Consider the following 20,681-nt stretch of genomic DNA (forward strand, 5'->3'; position numbering starts at 1 on the left):
GACAACTCTGGCAGGGTCTGCAAGACATTACTTCCTACAAGGCGAAACCCAATAGTATGAATGGCAGCGATGCTTCACTACCAAATGAACACAACGCCTTCTATGCCCACTTTGAAAGGGAGAACACATCTACAGCTGTGAAGATCCCTGCTGCACCGGATGACTCTGTGATCTCTGTCTCAGAGGCCGATGTCAGGCTGTCTTTAAAGAGAGTGAACCTTTGCAGGGTGGAAGGTCCCGATGGAGTACCTGGTAAGGCTCTGAAAACCTTTCCAACCAACTGGTGAGAGTATTAAAGGACATTTTCAACCTCTCACTGCTATGGGTAGAAGTTCCCACTTGCTTCAAAAAGGCAACAATTATACCAGTGCCTAAGAAGAATAATGTGAACTGCCTTAATGACTATCGGCTGGTAGCACTCACATTGTCAGTGATGAAATGCTTTGAGAGGTTGGTCATGACTAGACTGAACTCCTGCCTCAGCAAGGACCTGGACCCATTGCAATTTTCCTATCACCACAATAGGTCAACGGCAGATGCAATCTCAATGGCTCTCCACATGGTTTTAGACCACCTGGACAACACAAACACCTACGTCAGGATGCTGTTCTTCGACTATAGCTTAGCATTTAATACCATCATTCCCACATTTCTGTGCTGTAATGTTCTGTGGTTCAATCCTGATTGGGAAGTTGCAGAACCTGGGCCTCTGTACCTCCCTCTGCAATTGGGTCTTCAACTTCCTAACCAGAAGATCACAATCTGTGCAGATTGGTGATAACATTTTCTTCTCATTGACGATCAACACTGGTGCACCTCAGGGGTGTGTGCTTAACCCACTGCTCTACACTCTATATACCCATGACTGTGTGGCTAGGTGTAGCTCAAATACAACCATTGTTGGTAGAATTTCTGTTGCCGAAGAGAGGGCGTACAGGAGTGAGATATGCCAACTAGTGGAGTGGTGTCGCAGCAAGAACCTGGCACTCAACGTAGGTAAGACGAAAGAGCAGATTGTGGACTTCAGGAAGGGTAAGACAAAGGAACACATACCAATCCTTATAGAGAGATAAGAAGTAGAGAGGGTGAGCAGTTTCAAATTCCTGGGAGCCAAAATCTCTGAGGATCTAGCCTGTTCCCACATATCGATGCAGTTAGAAAGAGGGCAAGACAGTGGCTATACTTTATCAGGAGATTGAAGAGATTTGGTATGTCAACAAATACACTTAAACACTTCTATAGATGTACTGTGAAGAGCATTCTGACAGGGTGCATCACTGTCTGGTATGGAGGGGCTACTGCACAGGACCAAAAGAAGCTGCAGAGGGTTGTAAATCTAGTCAGCTCCATATTGGGTACTAGCCTACAAAGTACCCAGGACATCTTCAAGGAGTGGTGTCTCAGAAAGGCAGTGTCCATTATTAAGGACCTCCGGCACCCAGGGCATGCCCTTTTCTCACTGTTACCATCAGGTGGGAGGTACAGAAGCCTGAAGGCACACACTCAGCCATTCAGGAACAGCTTCTTCCCCTCTGCCATCCGATTCCTAAATGGACATTGAACCCTTGGACACTACCCCTCACTTTTTTTTTAATATATAGTATTTCTGTCTTGCACTATTTTTAATTTATTCAGTATACGTGTACTGTATAAAGTATACTGAATAAGATTATTTATTATTATTATTATTCTATTATATGGTATTGCAATGAACTGCTGCTGCGAAGTTAACAAATTTCACGTCACATGCCAGTGATAATAAACCTGATTCTGATTCAAGAGAGTGAATTTTTGAATGCCGAAGAGATGGCTTTTTAGAGCAGTTTGTCATTGAGCCTTCCAGAAGATCACCTGTATTGAATTGGGTGTTATGTAATGAACTGGAGGTCATTAGGGAGCTTCAGGTAAAAGAACCCTTAGGAGACAGTGATCACAATGTGACTGAGTTCATTGTGAAATTTGCATGTTTTTTAAATCTATTCAATATACGTATACTGTAATTGATTTACTTATTTATTTATTTTTTTCTCTTCTATATTATGTATGGCATTGAGCTGCTGATGCTAAGTTAACAAATTTCACATCACATGCCGGTGATAATAAACCTGATTCTGATTCTGAGAATGTGGTTGAGAGGGATAATAAATCTGCCATGATGAAATGGCAGAGAATAAATGGAGGGGAATAAACAGTTGATGTTTTAGGCCAAGACTGTCAGGAAGGGGAATTCCTTGGAGGGGGAGCAGTGAGAGAGGGTCTCACTGAAATTCCTTCGAAGAGAAGATTTAAACTTCTTTGGGATAGGCATACATAGAGACTTTGCAGTGGAATAACAAATCATAACACAAGAGATACTGCATTTCCGGAAATCCAGAGAACATGCTGGAGGACCTCTGCTGGTCAGGCAGCTCTTGTTAGTTGATGAGTTGTTCACAGACACCTCAAGCCAGAGCCTGGGCTCAGCTGACTTTCGTTCACAGATGTGCTCATCCATAAAACTATGCCAACCAAATGTCAACCAGTTTACTTTATAGTCAGTGGACAAACACTTCCTCTACCTCTGTAAAGATCAGCTTTATTTGTTACATGTAAATCCATCATCATGCCTGGTTGTTGGGTGCCGTGCCTTCCACTGTGTGTGGCCAAACTCAGCAATTTCTTCCAAGAGCCTTCCAACCCTCTTTTTCAAACCTTCCCCCTCAACGCACAGCTTAGGATTAGTTGTCCGAGTCTTCTGCCTGCCCTTCTATTTATCACACACCTCTGCTTCCAAGACATGCTTTGGAATACCACATCCAAATGAGGCTCATTTTCCCATTAAACCGGGTTCCCAACCCCAGGTCCATGGACCTTTTGCTTAATGGTATTGGGGGTCCATTACATAAAAAAGGTTGGGAACCCCTGCTCAAAACCCTTAGCAACACATAAAATAGAGGAATTCAGCAGGTCAGACAGCATCAGTGGACAGGAATAAACAGTTGATATTTTGGGCTGAAACTGTCCATCAAAACCCTTCAATTGGTTTCAGTTGAGTTAAACTCTGGTTAGACCACACTTGGAGTTGATGTGTTTAGTTCTGGTTATCTTATGGTGGAGGGGGTAGAAGCTTTAGAGAGGGTGCAAAGGAGAATTACCAGGACACTATCCAGATTAGAGTGAATGTCTTATGAGGTCAATTTGAGTGAGCTAGGGCTTTTCTCATTGGAGTGAAGGAGGATGAGAGGCAACGTCATAGAGGTGTACATGATAATAAGAGGCAGAGATATACATAGTGGACAGCCAGAGACTTTTTACCCAGGGCGGAAATGGCTAATATAAGGGAGCATAATTTTAAAGTGATTGGTGGAAAGTGTAGGGGGGATGTCAGAGGTAAGTTTTTTTTACACAGAGAATGGTGGGTACGTGAAATGTGTTGCCTGGGGTGGTGGTAGAGGCAGATATTGGTGACATTTAAGAAACTCTTAGATAGGCACATGGATGATAGAACAATGGAGGACTATGTGGGGGAGAAGGTTAGATTGAACTTGCAGTTGGTTAAAAGGTTAGTTCAACATTGTGGGCTGTACTGTTTTATGTTCTATTAATGGGCTAAAATGGACAACAGCTTCAAAAGAGCCAGCATAGGTATGAAAATGATCTCCTTTAATGTTATCAGAGTTTATCAATCAAACTCTTCTAACTTGTTCTTTCTTTTTCTCTTTACTTTGTTTTTACCATTTTTATTTCTTTAACATTTGTTTTACACCATCATTCATTCCTTTTTCTTTCATTTTTCCCACTTTCTCTCCCTCCCTTCCCACTGAGCATCACCTTACCTATCCATCTCTCTATCTCCTTCTCTCTCCCTTCCTCCCTCCCTTTCTCCCTCTCTCTCCCATGAACTCACCTATCCATCTCTCTATTTCTGACTCCCTTCCCTCTCCCTCCCTTCCTCTTTCCTTTCTTTCCCCTCTCCTTCCCTGCCTCTCTTCCTCCCTCCCATCCTCCCTATCTCTCCCTCCCTCCTTTCTACCCTCCCTCCTTTCCACCCTCCCTTGCTCTCTCCCAATCTCCCTTCCTCCCTCCTTTCTTCCTTTCCTTTCTCCTTCCTTCAGGGGAAATCTTGGCAGCACAGAGACAGATCCCCAAACCTCTGGAAGGGAAAGGTAATTGACTCAGTCTCTGCCTAGCCTAGCTGTGAGTGGACTGAAACCTCTTGGAAAGCCCCACCTTTCTGCCCTGACTGCCGAACTTAGCTGCAACCATTCCAACCGCCATCCCTCTGACCAGTGATCATAACAGAACTTCACCTCAGTTGTTAAAAGGCCTACATGTAGCAGAAAATGAACGGCTCCCGCAGGGGTAGCTCTGATCTTTGTACTTTTGTCGGTGGTGGTGTGTTGAGCATCCCTGACCCTGAATTAATGAGATCTTTCTCTGCATTTTTTAGCGTGTGTCCTTTGTGAATTTTAGAACAAAGGAACAGGATGAAGAATTGACCAAAGAAACACAGGTTGCACTCAACGAGATGAGAATCAAGTTCCCCGGGAAATCGAATGAAGAAGCTGAGGCTTTAATGGATGAGGTGAGTCATCAGTGGGCTTTCACTTCATAGAGATATAGAGCACAACAGCATAGAAACAAGCCCTTCAGCCCATCTAGTCAGTGCTGAATGCTTAATGTGCCTAGTCCCATTGACCTGCAACTGGACCATAGCCCTCCATACCCTTCTCATCCATGTACCTATCCAAACTTCTCTTAAACATTGAAATTGAACCCACATCCACCACTTTGGCTGGCAGCTTATTCCATTCTCACCATCCTCTGAGTGAAGAAGTTCCCACTCGTGTTCCGCTTAAATATCCTTAACCCAAGACCAGTAGTTCTGGTTGAAAGTTCAAAGCTGAATGTAAATTTATTATCAAAGTAAATGCCTGTCACCATATACAACCCTGAGATTTATTTTTGTTGGGCATTTGCAATAAATCTGTAGAATAATAACCATACCAGAATCAATGAAAGACAACCCAACTTTGACCTTCAACCCGAAAACAACAACATGTGCAAATACAAAAAGAAAGAAATAATAATTATAAATAAATAAGCAATAAATATCAAGAACATGAGTTGAAGAGTCCTTGAAAGTGAGTCCATTGGTTGTGGGAACATTTCAATGATGGGGCAACTGAAGTTGAGTGCAGTTATCCTCTCTGGTTCAAGAGCCTGATGGTTGAGGGATAATAATTGTTCCTGAACTTGGTGGTGTGGGTCCTGAGGCTCCTGTACCTCCTTCCTGATGGCAGCAGCAAGGAAAGAGCATGACTGGTGGGGCTCCCTGATGATGGATGCTGCTTTCCTACTGCAGCATTTCATGTCGATGTGCTCAATGGTGGGGAATGTTTACCTGATGACTGGGCTGTATCCACTACTTTTTATAGTATTTTCCATTCAAGGGCACTGGTGTCCCTATACCAGGCTGTGATGTAGTTAGTCAATATGCTCTCCATTACACCTCTATAGTCTCATCCAAGCTCAGTGGAAAAAGCCTGCTGGAATTTACCCTACTGTATACCCCCCTTAATTTTGTAAACATCTATCAAATCTCTCCTCTTTCTCCTATGCTCTAGAGAATAAACTCCTAAGCTATTCAACTTTTCCCTATAACCTAGATCTTCAAGTGCTGGCAACATCCTTGTCAGCATGTGTCAGCTTCTGTCGTACAGTTCATAGATGACACTCTAAAGCATTCGCCCATTCAAGTTTCTCTGTATGAGCGGGGTCCACGGTGTTGGTCCATGGCATAAAATAAGTTGGGAACCCCTGCTGTAAAGGCTGTAGTTCATGGAGGGATAGAGGTTAAACAGTTTCATTTCAAGGTTCAGTTCTGAGTGTACGACCATGCATTTTGGTGGAAGGAATAATGGTGTAGACTATTTCCTGAATGGACAGTGAATTCAGATATCGGAAGTGCAAAGGGAGTTAAAGACTAAGGATTAGTTTTATTTGTCACACGAAGTGCTGGAGGAACTCAGCAGGTCTGGCAATGTCCAGGGAAATGAATAAATGGTCGATTTGGAGGAAACCAACATGCTCACAGGGAGAAATACAAACTTCATACAGACAAACTTGACTGGCTGAATGGCCTAATTCTGCTCCTATATCATATGGAATTAAGGTCATATGTTTAAAGCAGAAGTTGATCTTTCATTCGCTTTATTAGGTGCCATGTCATATGACATAACGAATCATGATGTTTCCATGACCATGATTGTTCTTCGTAAATTTTTCTACAGAAGTGGTTTGCCATTGCTTTCTGTGCAGTGTCTTTATCAGGTGGGTGACCCCAGTAACTCAATACCCTTCCAGGATTGTCTGCCTGGCGTCAGTGGCCACATAACCGGGAGTTGTGATATGCACCGGCTGCTCATACGACCATTCACCACCTGCTCCCGTGGTTTCACATGACCCTGATCAGGGGCTAAGCAGGTGCTACAACTTGCCCGAGGGTGACCTGCAGGCTCGTGGAGGGAAGGAGCACCTTACACCTCCTTTGGTAGAGATGTACCTCCACTCTGTCACCCATGGAGGTTGCTATGTTTTTGATTAGCAAGGGCATCAAAGGTTACAGGGAGAAGGCAGATGAATAGGTTGAGGGGAAAAGTAAATCAGCCATGATGGAATGGTGTAGAAGACTCAATGGGCAGAACAACCTGATTCTGCACCGATGTCTTGCGATCAAACCCTCAGAAACATGATATTACTGGTAAAAAAAATGTCTCAGAGTCGACAGTGAGACCAGTTATCGCCATCTCTGCAAGATATTGCAGTTAATATCTGTCACATGACAGTTCTGAGGCATGCTTACCGACTTCGCTTGTACAAGTTATACCGGGAAGACATCACAAACTCCCATTCCCTACCTTCAAGCTATCTCTGTTTTTCCATTTCTTCCTACTGACTTACCGCATGGAAAGAGGCCCGTTGGTCCAGCCCTTGCATGACGACCAAGATTCACCAGGATGTTGCCCGAAATATTCAGTTGTTCAGTTATGAGCGGATTCTGTAGAATCTGGGTCTGTTCAACCTGCTACAGAGGGGACATGACATTAGATTCTACCGATGCTAGAAATCTTGAGCAATGAGCACCTACTCATGAACTCAGCGTCTATGGAGGGAAATGAACAGTCGGCATTTCAGCCTGATTATGTGGTCACTGACGCCAGGCAGACAATCTCTGAAGAGTATTGATAAAGGCTGGGGTTACCTGTCTTGTAAAGACACTGCCCAGAAGAAGGCAATGGCAAACCATTTCTGTAGAAAAATTTGCCAAGAACAATCATGGTCATGGAAAGATCATGATTGTCCATGTCATATGAGACGGCACAGAACAGAACGAATGATAGATAGGGTCAACTACAGAAGGTTTCTCCTCAGGTTCCATCTATAACCTTTGTCTCTCACTTTAATTCTGTGACCCTTGCTCCTCAAACCACCCACTAAAGGTGAGCACCCTTGTCTCTGCTGTCTACGTAAGTCATGTTCTTGTCCACATCCACCTAAGCTCCTCTCCACTGTGTTTCCTCCAAGGGAAATGTCTATCCTTCCAGCATCTTTCACCCAAAGTTTTAAACTGTTGCCCTGGATCCCAGCATCATCTGATGATGGGAAGTAACTATGAAAATGGACAAGGGAGAGCCAGTGGATGTAGTGTACCTGGACTTCCAGAAAGCTTTTGATAAAGTCCCACATAGGAGATTAGTGGGCAAAATTAGGGCACATGGTATTGGGGGCAGAGTACGGACATGGATTGAAAATTGGCTGGCTGACAGGAAACAAAGAGTTGTGATTAACGGGTCCCTTTCGGAATGGCAGGCTGTGACCAGTGGGGTACCGCAAGGTTCGGTGCTGGGACCGCAGCTGTTTACAATATACATTAATGATTTAGATGAAGTGATTAAAAGTAACATTAGCAAATTTGCTGATGACACAAAGCTGGGTGGCAGTGTGAAATGTCAGGAAGATGTAATGAGAATGCAGGGTGACTTGGACAGGTTGGGTGAGCGGGCAAATGTATGGCAGATGCAGTTTAATGTGGATAAATGTGAGGTTATCCACTTTGGTGGCAAGAACAGGAAGGCAGATTGCTATCTAAATGGAGTCAAGTTAGGAAAAGGGGAAGTACAACGAGATCCAGGTGTTCTTGTACATCAGTCAATGAAAGCAAGCATGCAGGTACAGCAGGCAGTGAAGAAAGCTAATGGCATGCTGGCCTTTATAACAAAAGGAATTGAGTATAGGAGTAAAGAGGTCCTTCTGCAGCTCTACAGGGCCCTGGTGAGACCCCACCTGGAGTATCGTGTGCAGTTTTGGTCTCCAAATTTGAGGAAGGATATTCTTGCTATTGAGGGAGTGCAGCATAGGTTCACAAGGTTAATTCCCGGAATGGCGGGACTGTCATATGTTGAAAGATTGGAGCGACTGGGCTTGTATACACTGGAATTTAGTAGGATGAGAGGGGATCTGATTGAAACATATAAGATTATTAAGGGATTGGACACGCTGGAGGCAGGAAGCATGTTCCCGCTGATGGGTGAGTCCAGAACTAGAGGCCACAGTTTAAGAATAAGGGGTGGGCCATTTAGAACAGAGATGCAGAAAAACTTTTTCACCCAGAGAGTGGTGGATATGTGGAATGCTCTGCCCCAGAAGGCAGTGGAGGCCAAGTCTTTGGATGCTTTCAAGAGAGAGTTAGATAGAGCTCTTATAGATAGCGGGGTCAAGGGATATGGGGAGAAGGCAGGAATGGGGTACTGATTGTGTATGATCAGCCATGATCACAGTGAATGGCGGTGCTGGCTAGAAGAGCCAAATGGCCTACTCCTGCACCTACTGTCTATTGTCTATTGGATTGGATGTGACCTAACCTCAAATTACACTGCTGGCCACTTCATCAGTTAATGCTCGAGTTCACCTCGTTAATGCAAATATCCAGTCAGCCAATCATATGGCAGCAACTCAGTGTCTAAAAGCATGCCGACATGGTCAAGAACTTGAATTATTATTCATACCATTCATCGCAATGGGGGAGAAATGTGATCTAAGTGACTTGACCGTAGGATGGTTATTGGTGCCAGACAAGATGGTTTGAATATCTCAGAAACTGCCGATCTCCTGGAATTTTCACACACAACAGTCTCGAGAGCTTACAGAGGATGGTGTAAAAAACAAAAAACATCCGGTGAGCAGCCGTTCTAAACGTGAAAACACCTCGTTAGTGAGAGAGGCCAGAGGAGAACGGCCAGACTGGTTCAGGCTGACAGGAAGGTGACAGTAACTCAAATAACCACACATTACAACAGCTGCGTGCAGAAGAGCATCTCTGAATGCACCACGCGTCGAACCTTGAGGCGGGTGGGCTCGGCGGCAACAGACCCCACACTAAGCTCCACATCTGTGGCCGCTTTATTAGGTGCACTAATAGGGTGGCCAGTAAATCTAAACCTGCAGTTCAAGTCCTCCACAGCCTGCACACCCTTGGGTCCCAAGTGAAGCCGAGAGTAATTGGCAGGAGCTTCAAGAACTTCCAAGGCAGGGAAGAGATGAGAGTTTCCTGTTTCCTGGATGAGATTTTATCCCTGTGGATTCATTGCGGAGTTACACCATCTTGTGGTGAGTTTTCTCAGGACATTGTAAAGACAACAGAGATTTATTCACCTGAGACTGAAACAAATAAGATCCCGAGATTACATAGGGGAGCTTAAGGTGGAAATTTTCTCTTGTGGGAAATTAGGAATTCAGAATTAGAATCAGGTTTATTATCACCCACATGTACTGTAAAATTTCTTGTTACGTGGCAGCAGATGAGTGCACTACATAAAGTGCATTGTACTACAAATTACAGTACTGTGCAAAGGTCTTACGTCTATACGTCTTACGTCTATATACCCAGGCTGCCTAAGACTTTTGCACTATTGTAGTAACTTTATGTATTGTTTTGTTCTGCTGCCACAAAAAACACACCAAAAAAAACAAATTTCATGACATATGTGAGTGATAATAAACCTGATTCTATTGTGGGTCTCTATAGTGGACTGAGTGGGAAGGGGCTGGGAGAGGGGAGGGAGTGGGAAGCACCAGAGAGACGTTTTGTAATGATCAATAAGCTAATTGTTTGGAACCAAATAGTTTTGCCTGATGTCTCAGGCTGGTTGTGCCAGTGCCAGTGCCAGTGCCAGTCCCTGCTCCTGGTACTCCTTCTCTGCCACAGTGCTCCACCCTCACCATTCTCAGCATCCTTTGCTCACACCAGATTTACAAACTCACTTTCCACTTTACATTGCCAAATACAGTATTGTGCAAAGGTATTAGGCACCCTAACTCTATAATGTTCCTAAGACCTTTGCAGGGTACTGTATAAATCAGTAATGGAAAAGGAGAGCAAAAGTGGTGAAGTAGTATTCATTGTCTGTTTAGAAATTTGATGGTGGAGGGGAAGAAGATGCTTTACTAAAATGTTGAGTGTGTGTCTTCAGGCTCTTGTCCCTCCTCCCTCTTGGCAGTAATAAGAAAAGGACATGTCCTGGGTTTTAAACTAAAGGGCTATTCTATTTGAACAGAGAAACAGTATATATCTTTTGAATGGACAAATGGTATATATTTTTTATAACCATTTAACAATTACAGCATGGAAACAGGCCATCTTGGCCCTTCTAGTCCGTGCCGAACACTTACTCTCACCTAGTCCCACTGACCCACTCAGCCCATGACGCTCCATTCCTTTCCTGTCCATATACCTGTCCAATTTTACTTTAAAAAAAGTTAGAGAAACGGTATATTTTTTTGATAGAGAAATGGTAGATATTTTTTGAACAGAGAAATGGTATAATTTTTTGTTAGAGAATCAGTATATATTTTTTGAACAGAGAAATGGTATATATTTTTTGAACAGAGAAACGGTATATACTTTTTTGAACAGAGAAATGGTATATATTTTTTGAACAGAGAAACGGTATATACTTTTTTGAACAGAAAAATGGTATATATTTTTTGAACAGAGAAACGGTATATACTTTTTTGAACAGAAAAATGGTATATATTTTTCGAACAGAGAAACGGTATATATTTTTTGAACAGAGAAATGGTATATATTTTTTGAACAGAGAAATGGTATATATTTTTTCAACAGAGAAACGGTATATACTTTTTTGAACAGAGAAATGGTATATATTTTTTGAACAGAGAAACGGTATATACTTTTTTCAACAGAAAAATGGTATATATTTTTTGAACAGAGAAACGGTATATACTTTTTTGAACAGAGAAATGGTATATATTTTTTGAACAGAGAAATGGTATATATTTTTTGAACAGAGAAATGGTATATATTTTTTCAACAGAGAAACGGTATATACTTTTTTGAACAGAAAAATGGTATATATTTTTTGAACAGAGAAACGGTATATACTTTTTGAACAGAGAAATGGTATATATTTTTTGTTAGAGAAACGGTATATAGTTTTTGAACAGAGAAATGGTATATATTTTTTGAACAGAAAAATGGTATATATTTTTTGAACAGAGAAACGGTATATACTTTTTGAACAGAGAAATGGTATATATTTTTTGTTAGAGAAACGGTATATACTTTTTGAACAGAGAAATGGTATATACTTTTTGAACAGAGAAACGGTATATATATATACTTTTTGAACAGAGAAACGGTATATATTTTTTGAACAGAGAAACGGTATATACTTTTTGAACAGAGAAACGGTATATACTTTTTGAACAGAGAAACGGTATATATTTTTTGAACAGAGAAATGGTATATATTTTTTGAACAGAGAAACGGTATATATTTTTTGAACAGAGAAATTGTATATATTTTTTGAACAGAGTAATGGTATATATTTTTTGAACAGAGAAATGGTATATATTTTTTGAACAGAGTAATGGTATATATTTTTTGAACAGAGAAACGGTATATATTTTTTGAACAGAGAAACGGTATATATTTTTTGAACAGAGAAACGGCATATATTGTTTGAACAGAGAAACGGTATATATTTTTTGAACAGAGTAATGGTATATATTTTTTGAACAGAGAAACGGTATATACTTTTTGAACAGAGAAATGGTATATATTTTTCTCTCTGTTAGGTGAATCAACTGCCAGTTCAGCCTGAAAGAATGTACTGCTTGGCAGAAGGACAGCTTCTACCCTGCTGTTAAGAGACTATCGATAGACCTATTGTAAAATAAAATGAACTCTTGACTTTCCAATTTACCTCATTGCACCTTGATGTGTACCTGCACTGCATTTTCTCTGTAGCTGTGCAACACACACAAAATGCTGGAGGAACTCAGCAGGCCAGGCAGAATCTAGGAAAAGAGCACTGTCGACGTTTTGGGCCGAAATCCTTCAGCAGCACTGGAGAAAAAAAGCTGAGGAGTTGATTTAAAAGGTGGGGTGGAGGGGAGAGAGAACCACCAGGTGAGAGGTGAAACCTGGAGGGGGAGGGATGAAATAAAGAGCTGGGAAGCTGGGAAAGAGACAGAAGGCCATGGAAGAAAAAGGGGGGAGGAGCTCGAGAGGGAGGCAATGAGCGGGTAAGGTGAGAGAGGGAAAACGGATGGAAAATGATGAATTGGGAGGTGGTGGGGAGCATTAAAATAAGATATAGGAGCAGAAGTAGGCCATTTTAGCCAATCGAGTCTGCTCCACCATTCAATCATGGCTGATCCAATTCTTCCAGTCATCCCCACTCCCCTGCCTTTTCCCCATACCCTTTAATGCCCTGGCCAATCAAGAACCGATCTATCTCTGCTTTAAATGAACCCAATGACTTGGCCTCCACAGCCGCTTGTGGCAACAAATTCCATAGATTTACCACCTTTCTGACTAAAATAATTTCTCAGCATCTCTGTGCTAAATGGACGTCCTTCAATCCTGAAGTTGTGTCCTCTTGTCCTAGAATGCCCTACCATGGGAAATAACTTTGCCATATCTAATCTGTTCAGGCCTTTTAACATTTGGAATGTTTCTATGAGATCCCCCCTCATTCTCCTGAACTCCAGGGAATACAGCCCAAGAGCTGTCAGATGTTCCTCATACAGAAACCCTTTCATTCCTGGAATCATTCTCGTGAATCTTCTCTGAACTCTCTCCAATGTCAGTATGTCCTTTATAAAACAAGGAGCCCAAAACTGCATACAATACTCCATATGTAGTCTCACGAATGCCTTATAGAGCCTCAGCATCACATATCTGCTCTTATATTTTATACCTCTAGAAATGAATGCCAACATTGCATTTTCCTGCTTCTCAACCGACTCAACCTGGAGGTTAACCTTTAGGGTATCCTGTACAAGGACTCCCAAGTCCCTTTGTATCTCTACATTTTGAATTCTCTCCCCTTCTTAATAATAATCTTCCCATTTATTTCTTACACCAAAGTACATGACCATACACTTTCCAACATTGTATTTCATTTGCCACTTCTTTGCCCATTCCTCTAACTATCCAAGTCTCTCTGCAGGCTCTCTGTTTCCTCAACATTACCCACTCCTCCACCTATGTCTGTAACAACGGCAAATTTAGCCCCAAATCCATTAATCCCGTAGTTGACCCCTGTGGAACTCCATTGGTAACTGGCAGCCAGCCAGAATAGGATCCCTTTATTCCCACTCTCTGTTTTCTGCTGATCAGCCAATGCTCCTCCCATGCTAGTAACTTCTCTGTAATTCCATGGGCTTTTATCTTGCTAAGCAGCCTCATGTGCAGCACCTTGTCAAAGGCCTTCTGAAAATCCAAGTACATCACATCCACTGCATCTCCTTAGTCTACCCTGATTGTAATTTCCTCAAAAAATTGCAGTAGGTTAGTCAGGCAGGATTTTCCTTTCAGGAAACCATGCTGGCTTTGGCCTATCTTGTCATGTGCCTTCAGGTATTCTGTAATCTCATTCCTAACAATCAATTCCAACAACTTCCCAACCACTAATGTCAGTCTAACAGGTCTATAGTTTCTGCTGCCTCCCACCCTTCTTAAATAGTGGAGTAATATTTGCAATTTTCCAATCACCTGGTACAATGCCAGCATCTATTGATTCTTGAAAGATCATCATTAATGCCTCTACAATCACTCCAGCTACTTCCTTCAGAACCCAAGGTGCATTCCATTGGGTCCAGGAGATTTATCCACCCTCAGACATTAAGTTTCCTGAGCACTTTTTCAGTAGTAATTTTCACTGCCCTGACACTCTTGAATGTCCGGTATACTGCAGATGCCTTCCACTGTGAAGACTGATTCAAAATATGCATTCAGTTTCTCTGCCATCTCTGTGTCTCTCATTACAGTATCTCCAGTGTTATTTTTCTATTAGTCCTGTATCTACCCTCAACTCTCTTTTACTCTTTATATACTTAAAAAAGCTTTTAGTGTCTTCTTTGCTATTAGTCACCAGCTTCCTTTCATAATTTATCTTTTCCTTCCTAATGACCTTCTTAGTTTCCTTCTGCAAGTTTTTAAAAACTTCCCAATCCTCCATCTTCCCACTAGCTTTGGCTTCCTTGTATGCCCTCTCTTTTGCTTTTACTTTGACTCTGACTTCACCTGTCAGCCACAGTAGTGTCCTTCTTCCATTCAAAAATTTCTTCTTATTTGGAATATATCTGTTTCGCACTTCCCTAATTTTTCACAAAAATTCCAGCCATTGCTGCTCTGCTGTCCTTCCTGTTAGTGTCCCTTTCCAGTCACCCTTGGCCAGTTCCCTCTCATGCCATTGTAATTTCCTTTATTCCACTGAAATACCAACACACTGGAATTTAGTTTCTCCTTCTCCTTAACCTTAAGCTATCTTATCACCTCTGGATCATCGCACAACACCCAATCCAGCACAGCTGGTCCCCTAATAATCTCAACAACAAGCTGTTCCAAAAAGCCATCCCTTGGACATTCTACGTATTCTCTCTCTTGAGTTTCAGTACTGGCCTGGTTTTCCCAATCCACTTTCATGTTAAAATCCCCAACAATTATCATGACATTGGCTTTCTGACGCGGCTTTTCTATCTCCTGCTGTAATTTGTAGTCTACATCCCGGCTGCTGTTTGGAGGCCTGTATACAACTGCTACTAGGGTCCTTTTACCCTTGCCATTTCTTAACTCAACCCACAGAAACTCTACACCTTCTGATCCCATGTCATCCCTTTCTAATGATTTAATATTATTTCATATACACAGGGCTACACCACCCTCTCTGTCTACTAACCTATCTTTTTGAAACACCGTCTATCCTTGGACATTCAACTCCCAATGGCAGCCATCCTTTATCCAGGTTTCAGAGATGCCCCCAGTGTCATACTTGCCAATCTGTAGCTGAATTTCAAGATTGTCCATTTTATTTCTTTCAGTCCAATATTTGTTGCTTTCTGTTTTAACTGCACCATGCCTCAATTGCCCTGTAAATCACGCCTCATCCACTGCCTGTCCTTTTTGTCATCTCTGTTGCATGCTATCTTTGATTTATTTCTAGTTTCCCTTCCGCAGCCCTATCACTCCAGTTCCTATTCCCTTGCTAAATTAGTTTAAACCCTCCCTGAGAGCTGTATTAAACCTTCCTGCTATGATTTTGGACCCCTTTGGGTTCAGGTGTAACCCGTCCTTTTTGTACAGGTTGTACCTCCACCAGAATAGACAATAGACAGTAGGTGCAGGAGTAGGCCATTCGGCCCTTCTAGCCAGTACCCGCCATTCACTGTGATCATGGCTGATCATACACAATCAGTACCCCATTCCTGCCCTCTCCCCATATCCCTTGACCCCGCTATCTATAAGAGCTCTATCTAACCCTCTCTTAAATGCATCCAGAGACTTGGCCTCCACTGCCTTCTGGGGCAGAGCATTTTACATATCCACCACTCTCTGGGTGAAAAAGTTTTTCCGCATCTCTGTTCTAAATGGCCTACCCCTTATTCTTAAACTGTGGCCTCTAGTTCTGGACTCACCCATCAGCGGGAACATGCTTCCTGCCTCCAGTGTGTCCAATGGAGATGCCCCAATGATCCAAGAATCTGAATCCCTGCCCCCTACACCAGTCTCTCAGCTACACATTAATATGCCTGATCATAGTATTCTTATGTTCATTAGCATGTGGCACAGGCAGCAATCCTGAGATTACTAGCCTGGAGGTCCTGCTTTTCAGCTTCCTACCCAACTCCCTGAATTCTCTCTTCAGGACTTCCTCCCTGTTTCTTCCTAAGAAGGTTGGCGTCATTCAATGTCTGTAGTGAGATGCTGAAGATGTTCTATAGGTCAGTTGTGGAGAGCGCCCTCTTCTTTGTGGTGGTGTGTTGGGGAGGAAGCATTAAGAAGAGGGACGCCTCACGTCTTAATAAGCTGGTAAGGAAGGCGGGCTCTGTCGTGGGCAAAGTACTGGAGAGTTTAACATCGGTAGCTGAGCGAAGGGCGCTGAGTAGGCTACGGTCAATTATGGATAACTCTGAACATCCTCTACATAGCACCATCCAGAGACAGAGAAGCAGTTTCAGTGACAGGTTACTATCGATGCAATGCTCCTCAGACAGGATGAAGAGGTCAATACTCCCCAATGCCATTAGGCTTTACAATTCTACCGCCAGGACTTAAGAACTTTTTAAAAGCTATTATTAATGCTTTTTGAGACGGTGATTTAGATGCATATCATATTTTTTTACTGAGTTAAGTATTGTATGTAATTAGTTTTGCTACAACAAGTGTATGGGACAGTGGAAAAAAAGTTGAATTTCCCCATGGGGATGAATAAAGTATCTATCTATCTATCTATCTATCTATGTCTTTGGTACCAACGTGTACCAAAACTTCTGACTGTTCACCCTCTCCCTTCAGAATACTCTTCACCTGATCCGAGACATCCCATACCCTGGCACCTGGGAGGCAACACACCATGCGGGTATCTCTATCAGGCTGACAGAACCTGCTGTCTGTTCTTACTGGAAGTTTGAGAAATCGATGTTCATGTCATCAGGTTGGGAGCTACCCAAATGGAATAAAGGTGTTGTTCCTCCAACCCAAGTGTGGCCTTATCCCATCAGTGCAGGAGGCCATGGCTGGACATATCGGAATGGGACTGGGAAGTGGAATTAAAATGGGTGGCCACTGGGAGATCCTGCTTGTTCTGGTGGACAGAGTGTAGGTGCTCGGCGAAGCGGTCTCCCAATCTACGTCAGGTCTCTGATTTACAGGAGGCCACACTGGGAGCACTGAAAACAGTATATGACCCTAACAGTCTCACAGGTGAAGTGTCACCTCACCTGGAAGGACTGTTTAGGACCCTGAATGGTAGTGAGGGAGGAGGTGTAGGAGTAGGTGTAGCACTTGTTCTGCTTGCAAGGATAAGTGCCAGGAGGAAGATCATTGAGGAGGGATGAAAGGACAAGGGAGTCGCGTAGAGAGTGATCCCTGTGGGAAGCAGAAAGTGGGTGGGAGGGAAAGATGCACTTAATGGTAGGATCCTGTTGGAGGTTGCGGAAGTTACAGAGAATTATGTGCTGGACACTTCCACCACCTCCAATGGGATCTCACCACCAAGCACATCTTTCCCTCCCTCCCCCTCCCCCCCCCCCCCCCACTTTGGGCTTTCGAGTATCTGCAGATTTTCTCTTCTCTGTAGCAGTAATTTTTTACTCTGCATCCTGTTACTGGTTTCCCTTGTACTACCTTAATGTACTGTCGTAATGATCTGTAACAAGCTTTTCCTTGTACTTTGGTAACAATGATAAACCAATTTACAAATTCTTGGAGGAGGACCTGACATCCAATGATGTTCAATGACACTGTGACCTCACTGGCCGTTTGACTGGAGAAGGTTATTCTGTCTCTTGGATGGTTTATCTAAGATACATTCTTTGCCCTCTTGTTCATTGAAGAATTCAGAAGGGAAAAAGGCCCCTCTGACCAACTTATTTTCCTGAGCTCATATTGGGTCCACATCCTTGTAAACCTGGAGTTCCCAACCTTTTTTATGCCATGGATCAGAACCATTAGCTGATGGGTCTGTGGACCCCAGGTTGGGAACCCCTGCTCTAAACCTTTCTTTTCCTTCTACCTGCAGTATCTAATCACCACTATCATCATTATGTGTTGTGCCTTATGATGTGGACAATCATGGTTTCATGACCATGATAGTTCTTGGCAAATTTTTCTACAGAAATGTTTTCTCATTGCCTTCTTCTGGGCGTGACCCCAGCCATTGTCAATACTCTTCAGAGATTGTCTGCCTGGTGTCAGTGGTCACATAACCAGGACTTGGGATATGCACCAGCAGCTCCCATGGCTTCACATGACCCTGATCGGGGGGTGAGGGGCAGCAGTGGTAAGCAAGTACAGTCCCTTGCTCAAGGGTGACCTGCAGGTTTGCGGAGGGAAGGAGCCCCTTACAGCTCCTTTGGTAGAGACAGATCTCCAGCTCACCACCTATCCAAATATCTTTTAAATGCTGTAATTTTACCTGCCCCTATCTTTTCCTCTGCAGCTCCTTCCATTTACCCACCTCTTTCTGTGTGGAAATAGTTGCCCTGCAGGTCCCTTTTAAGTCACTTTAAACCTGTGCACTCTAGTTTAACACTTTGGTGAAAAATACTGTGATCATTCACCCTATCTAATCTCCTCACAATCTTATAAACCTCTCCAAGGTCACCGCTCAATCTCCTTTGCTCCAGCAAAAATGGTCCCAATCAGAATCAGAATCTGGTGAATTTTCACTGACCCATGTTGCACAACTTGTTGTCTTGTGGCAGCAGTACATAAAGCTTACTATAAATTACAAAAAATAACTGAAGAGCCAAGTAACGAGGTTCATGCATTGTTCAGAAATGTGATGGTGGAGGGGATGAAATTGTCCCTGAACTGTTAAGTATGGATCTTCAGGCTCCTGAACTCCCTCCCCAGGAAGAGGGCATATTCCAGAAGGTGAGGGTTCTTAGTGGCGAATGCCTCCTTCCTGAGGCACTGCCTTTTGAAGACGGGGAGGGTTGTTTTCATGATGGAGTTGGCTAGGACTACAACCCTCGGTAGCTTTTAGTGGTCCTGTCCATTAGAGCCTCCATTCCAAATGCTGATGTAACCAGTTAGAATGCTCTCCATGGTACATCTGCAGCAATTTGCCTTGGTGAGTTACCATAGCTCCCAAAACTCTTAATGAAGTATTGGTGCTGTCATGCCTTCTTCATGATTGTATCAAAGTGCTGGGCTCAGGATAGATCTTCTAGAATGTTGATAGGGTAAGAGAATCATAGAACACCGCGGCACAGAAACAGGCCCTTCAGCCTATTTAGTCTGTGCCAAACCATTAAACTGCCTAGTCCCGTTGACCAGCACCCAGACCATAGCCCTCCAATCCCCTCCCATTCATGTAACTAAGCCTGCTTGCATTTACCCTATCTGTACCCCTCATAATTTTGTATACCTCTATCAAATCTCCCTTCATTCTGCTAAAGCCCTAACCTATTCAACCTTTCCCTATAACTCAGGCCCTCAAATCCTGGCACCATTGTTGTCAATTTTCTCTACACTTTCACAATCTTATTGACATCTTTCCTGTAGGTGGGCGGTCAGAATGGCAGTCACTACTCCAGATTAGGCCTCACCAATGTCTTTCTGACTTCAACATAACATCCCAACTCTTGTACTCAATACTTTGATTTATGAAGTCCAATGTGCCGCAAACTTTCTTTACAACCCTATCTACATTACCTGTGATGCCACGTTCAATGAGTTACGGATTTGTATTCCCAGATCCCTCTGTTCTACCACACTCCTCACCATGTAAACCTGACCGTTCACCATATAAGACCTTTCCTGGCTGGTCCTTCCAAAGTGCAACACCTCGCACTTGTCTGCATTAAACTCCATCTGTCACTTTTCAGCCTGTTTTTCCATCTTGTCCAGATCCCACTGCAAGTCTTCCTAGCTGTCCACCGCACTCTCAGACTTGGTGTCATCCACAAAGCTGATGGTCCAGTTAACCACATAATCATCCAGATCATTGATGAAGGTGACTAACAGCACCAGACCCAGCACTGATCCCTACGGCATTCCACTGACAGGTTTCCAGTCAGGGAGGCAATCCTCTACTACCACTCTCTGGCTTCTCCCACAAAGCCAATGTCTAATCCAATTTACTACTTTATCCGGAATGTCGAGTGACTGAGCTTTCATGACCAACTTCCGATGCGGGACCTTGTCAAAGGCCTTACATTCTATCTGTTCACTTGTCTGAAATACTGTAAGTTCCATCTTCCAGAAATGATATCTAGGAATTTGAAGCTGGTCACACTTTCCACTGCTTTCTCCTCAAAGAGAATCATTCCGGACTATCCGGACTCTCCTAAAAAGCCTCCATTCCCGGCTGCATCCTTGTGAATGTTTTCTGCACTGTCTCTAGGTTAATCATACCATGACATTTGTCCATTTCCTTACCAACCTTTCCAATTCCCTCCACAGATTCTGGACAATTGGAAGTATCACAAACCAAAGGTGGCTTCCTATTGGTTGGTGAAACTGGACTCCACAAAGCAGCGCAAGGTGAGTCTAATTGTTGCCTTTTAGACTACATGTGAGGAGAATCAGAATTTGAATCCGAATCAGGTTTATTATTACTGACCCTATGTCATGAAATTTGTTGTTTTGTAGCAGTAGTACAGTA

The 20,681-nt window shown here is 43.0% G+C and overlaps 1 protein-coding gene across 3 annotated transcripts in view; it reads left to right on the forward strand.

Annotated features, from left to right (window-relative positions):
* ttll7 (tubulin tyrosine ligase-like family, member 7) overlaps positions 1 to 20,681 on the forward strand; it is a 200,870-nt gene that overhangs the window by 151,916 nt on the left and 28,273 nt on the right. For 2 of the 3 annotated variants that reach the window (XM_073062543.1, XM_073062545.1), the window contains 3 exons: positions 4,095 to 4,145; positions 4,430 to 4,564; positions 20,480 to 20,560. In XM_073062543.1, coding sequence (XP_072918644.1) covers positions 4,095 to 4,145; positions 4,430 to 4,564; positions 20,480 to 20,560 — 267 coding nt within the window. The remainder of the gene's footprint in view (positions 1 to 4,094; positions 4,146 to 4,429; positions 4,565 to 20,479; positions 20,561 to 20,681) is intronic. The other variant, XM_073062544.1, reaches the window with a different exon arrangement.

The sequence above is a fragment of the Hemitrygon akajei genome, chromosome 12 (genome assembly GCF_048418815.1).
Source record: "Hemitrygon akajei chromosome 12, sHemAka1.3, whole genome shotgun sequence".
In the NCBI taxonomy this organism is placed as follows: Eukaryota; Metazoa; Chordata; class Chondrichthyes; order Myliobatiformes; family Dasyatidae; genus Hemitrygon; species Hemitrygon akajei.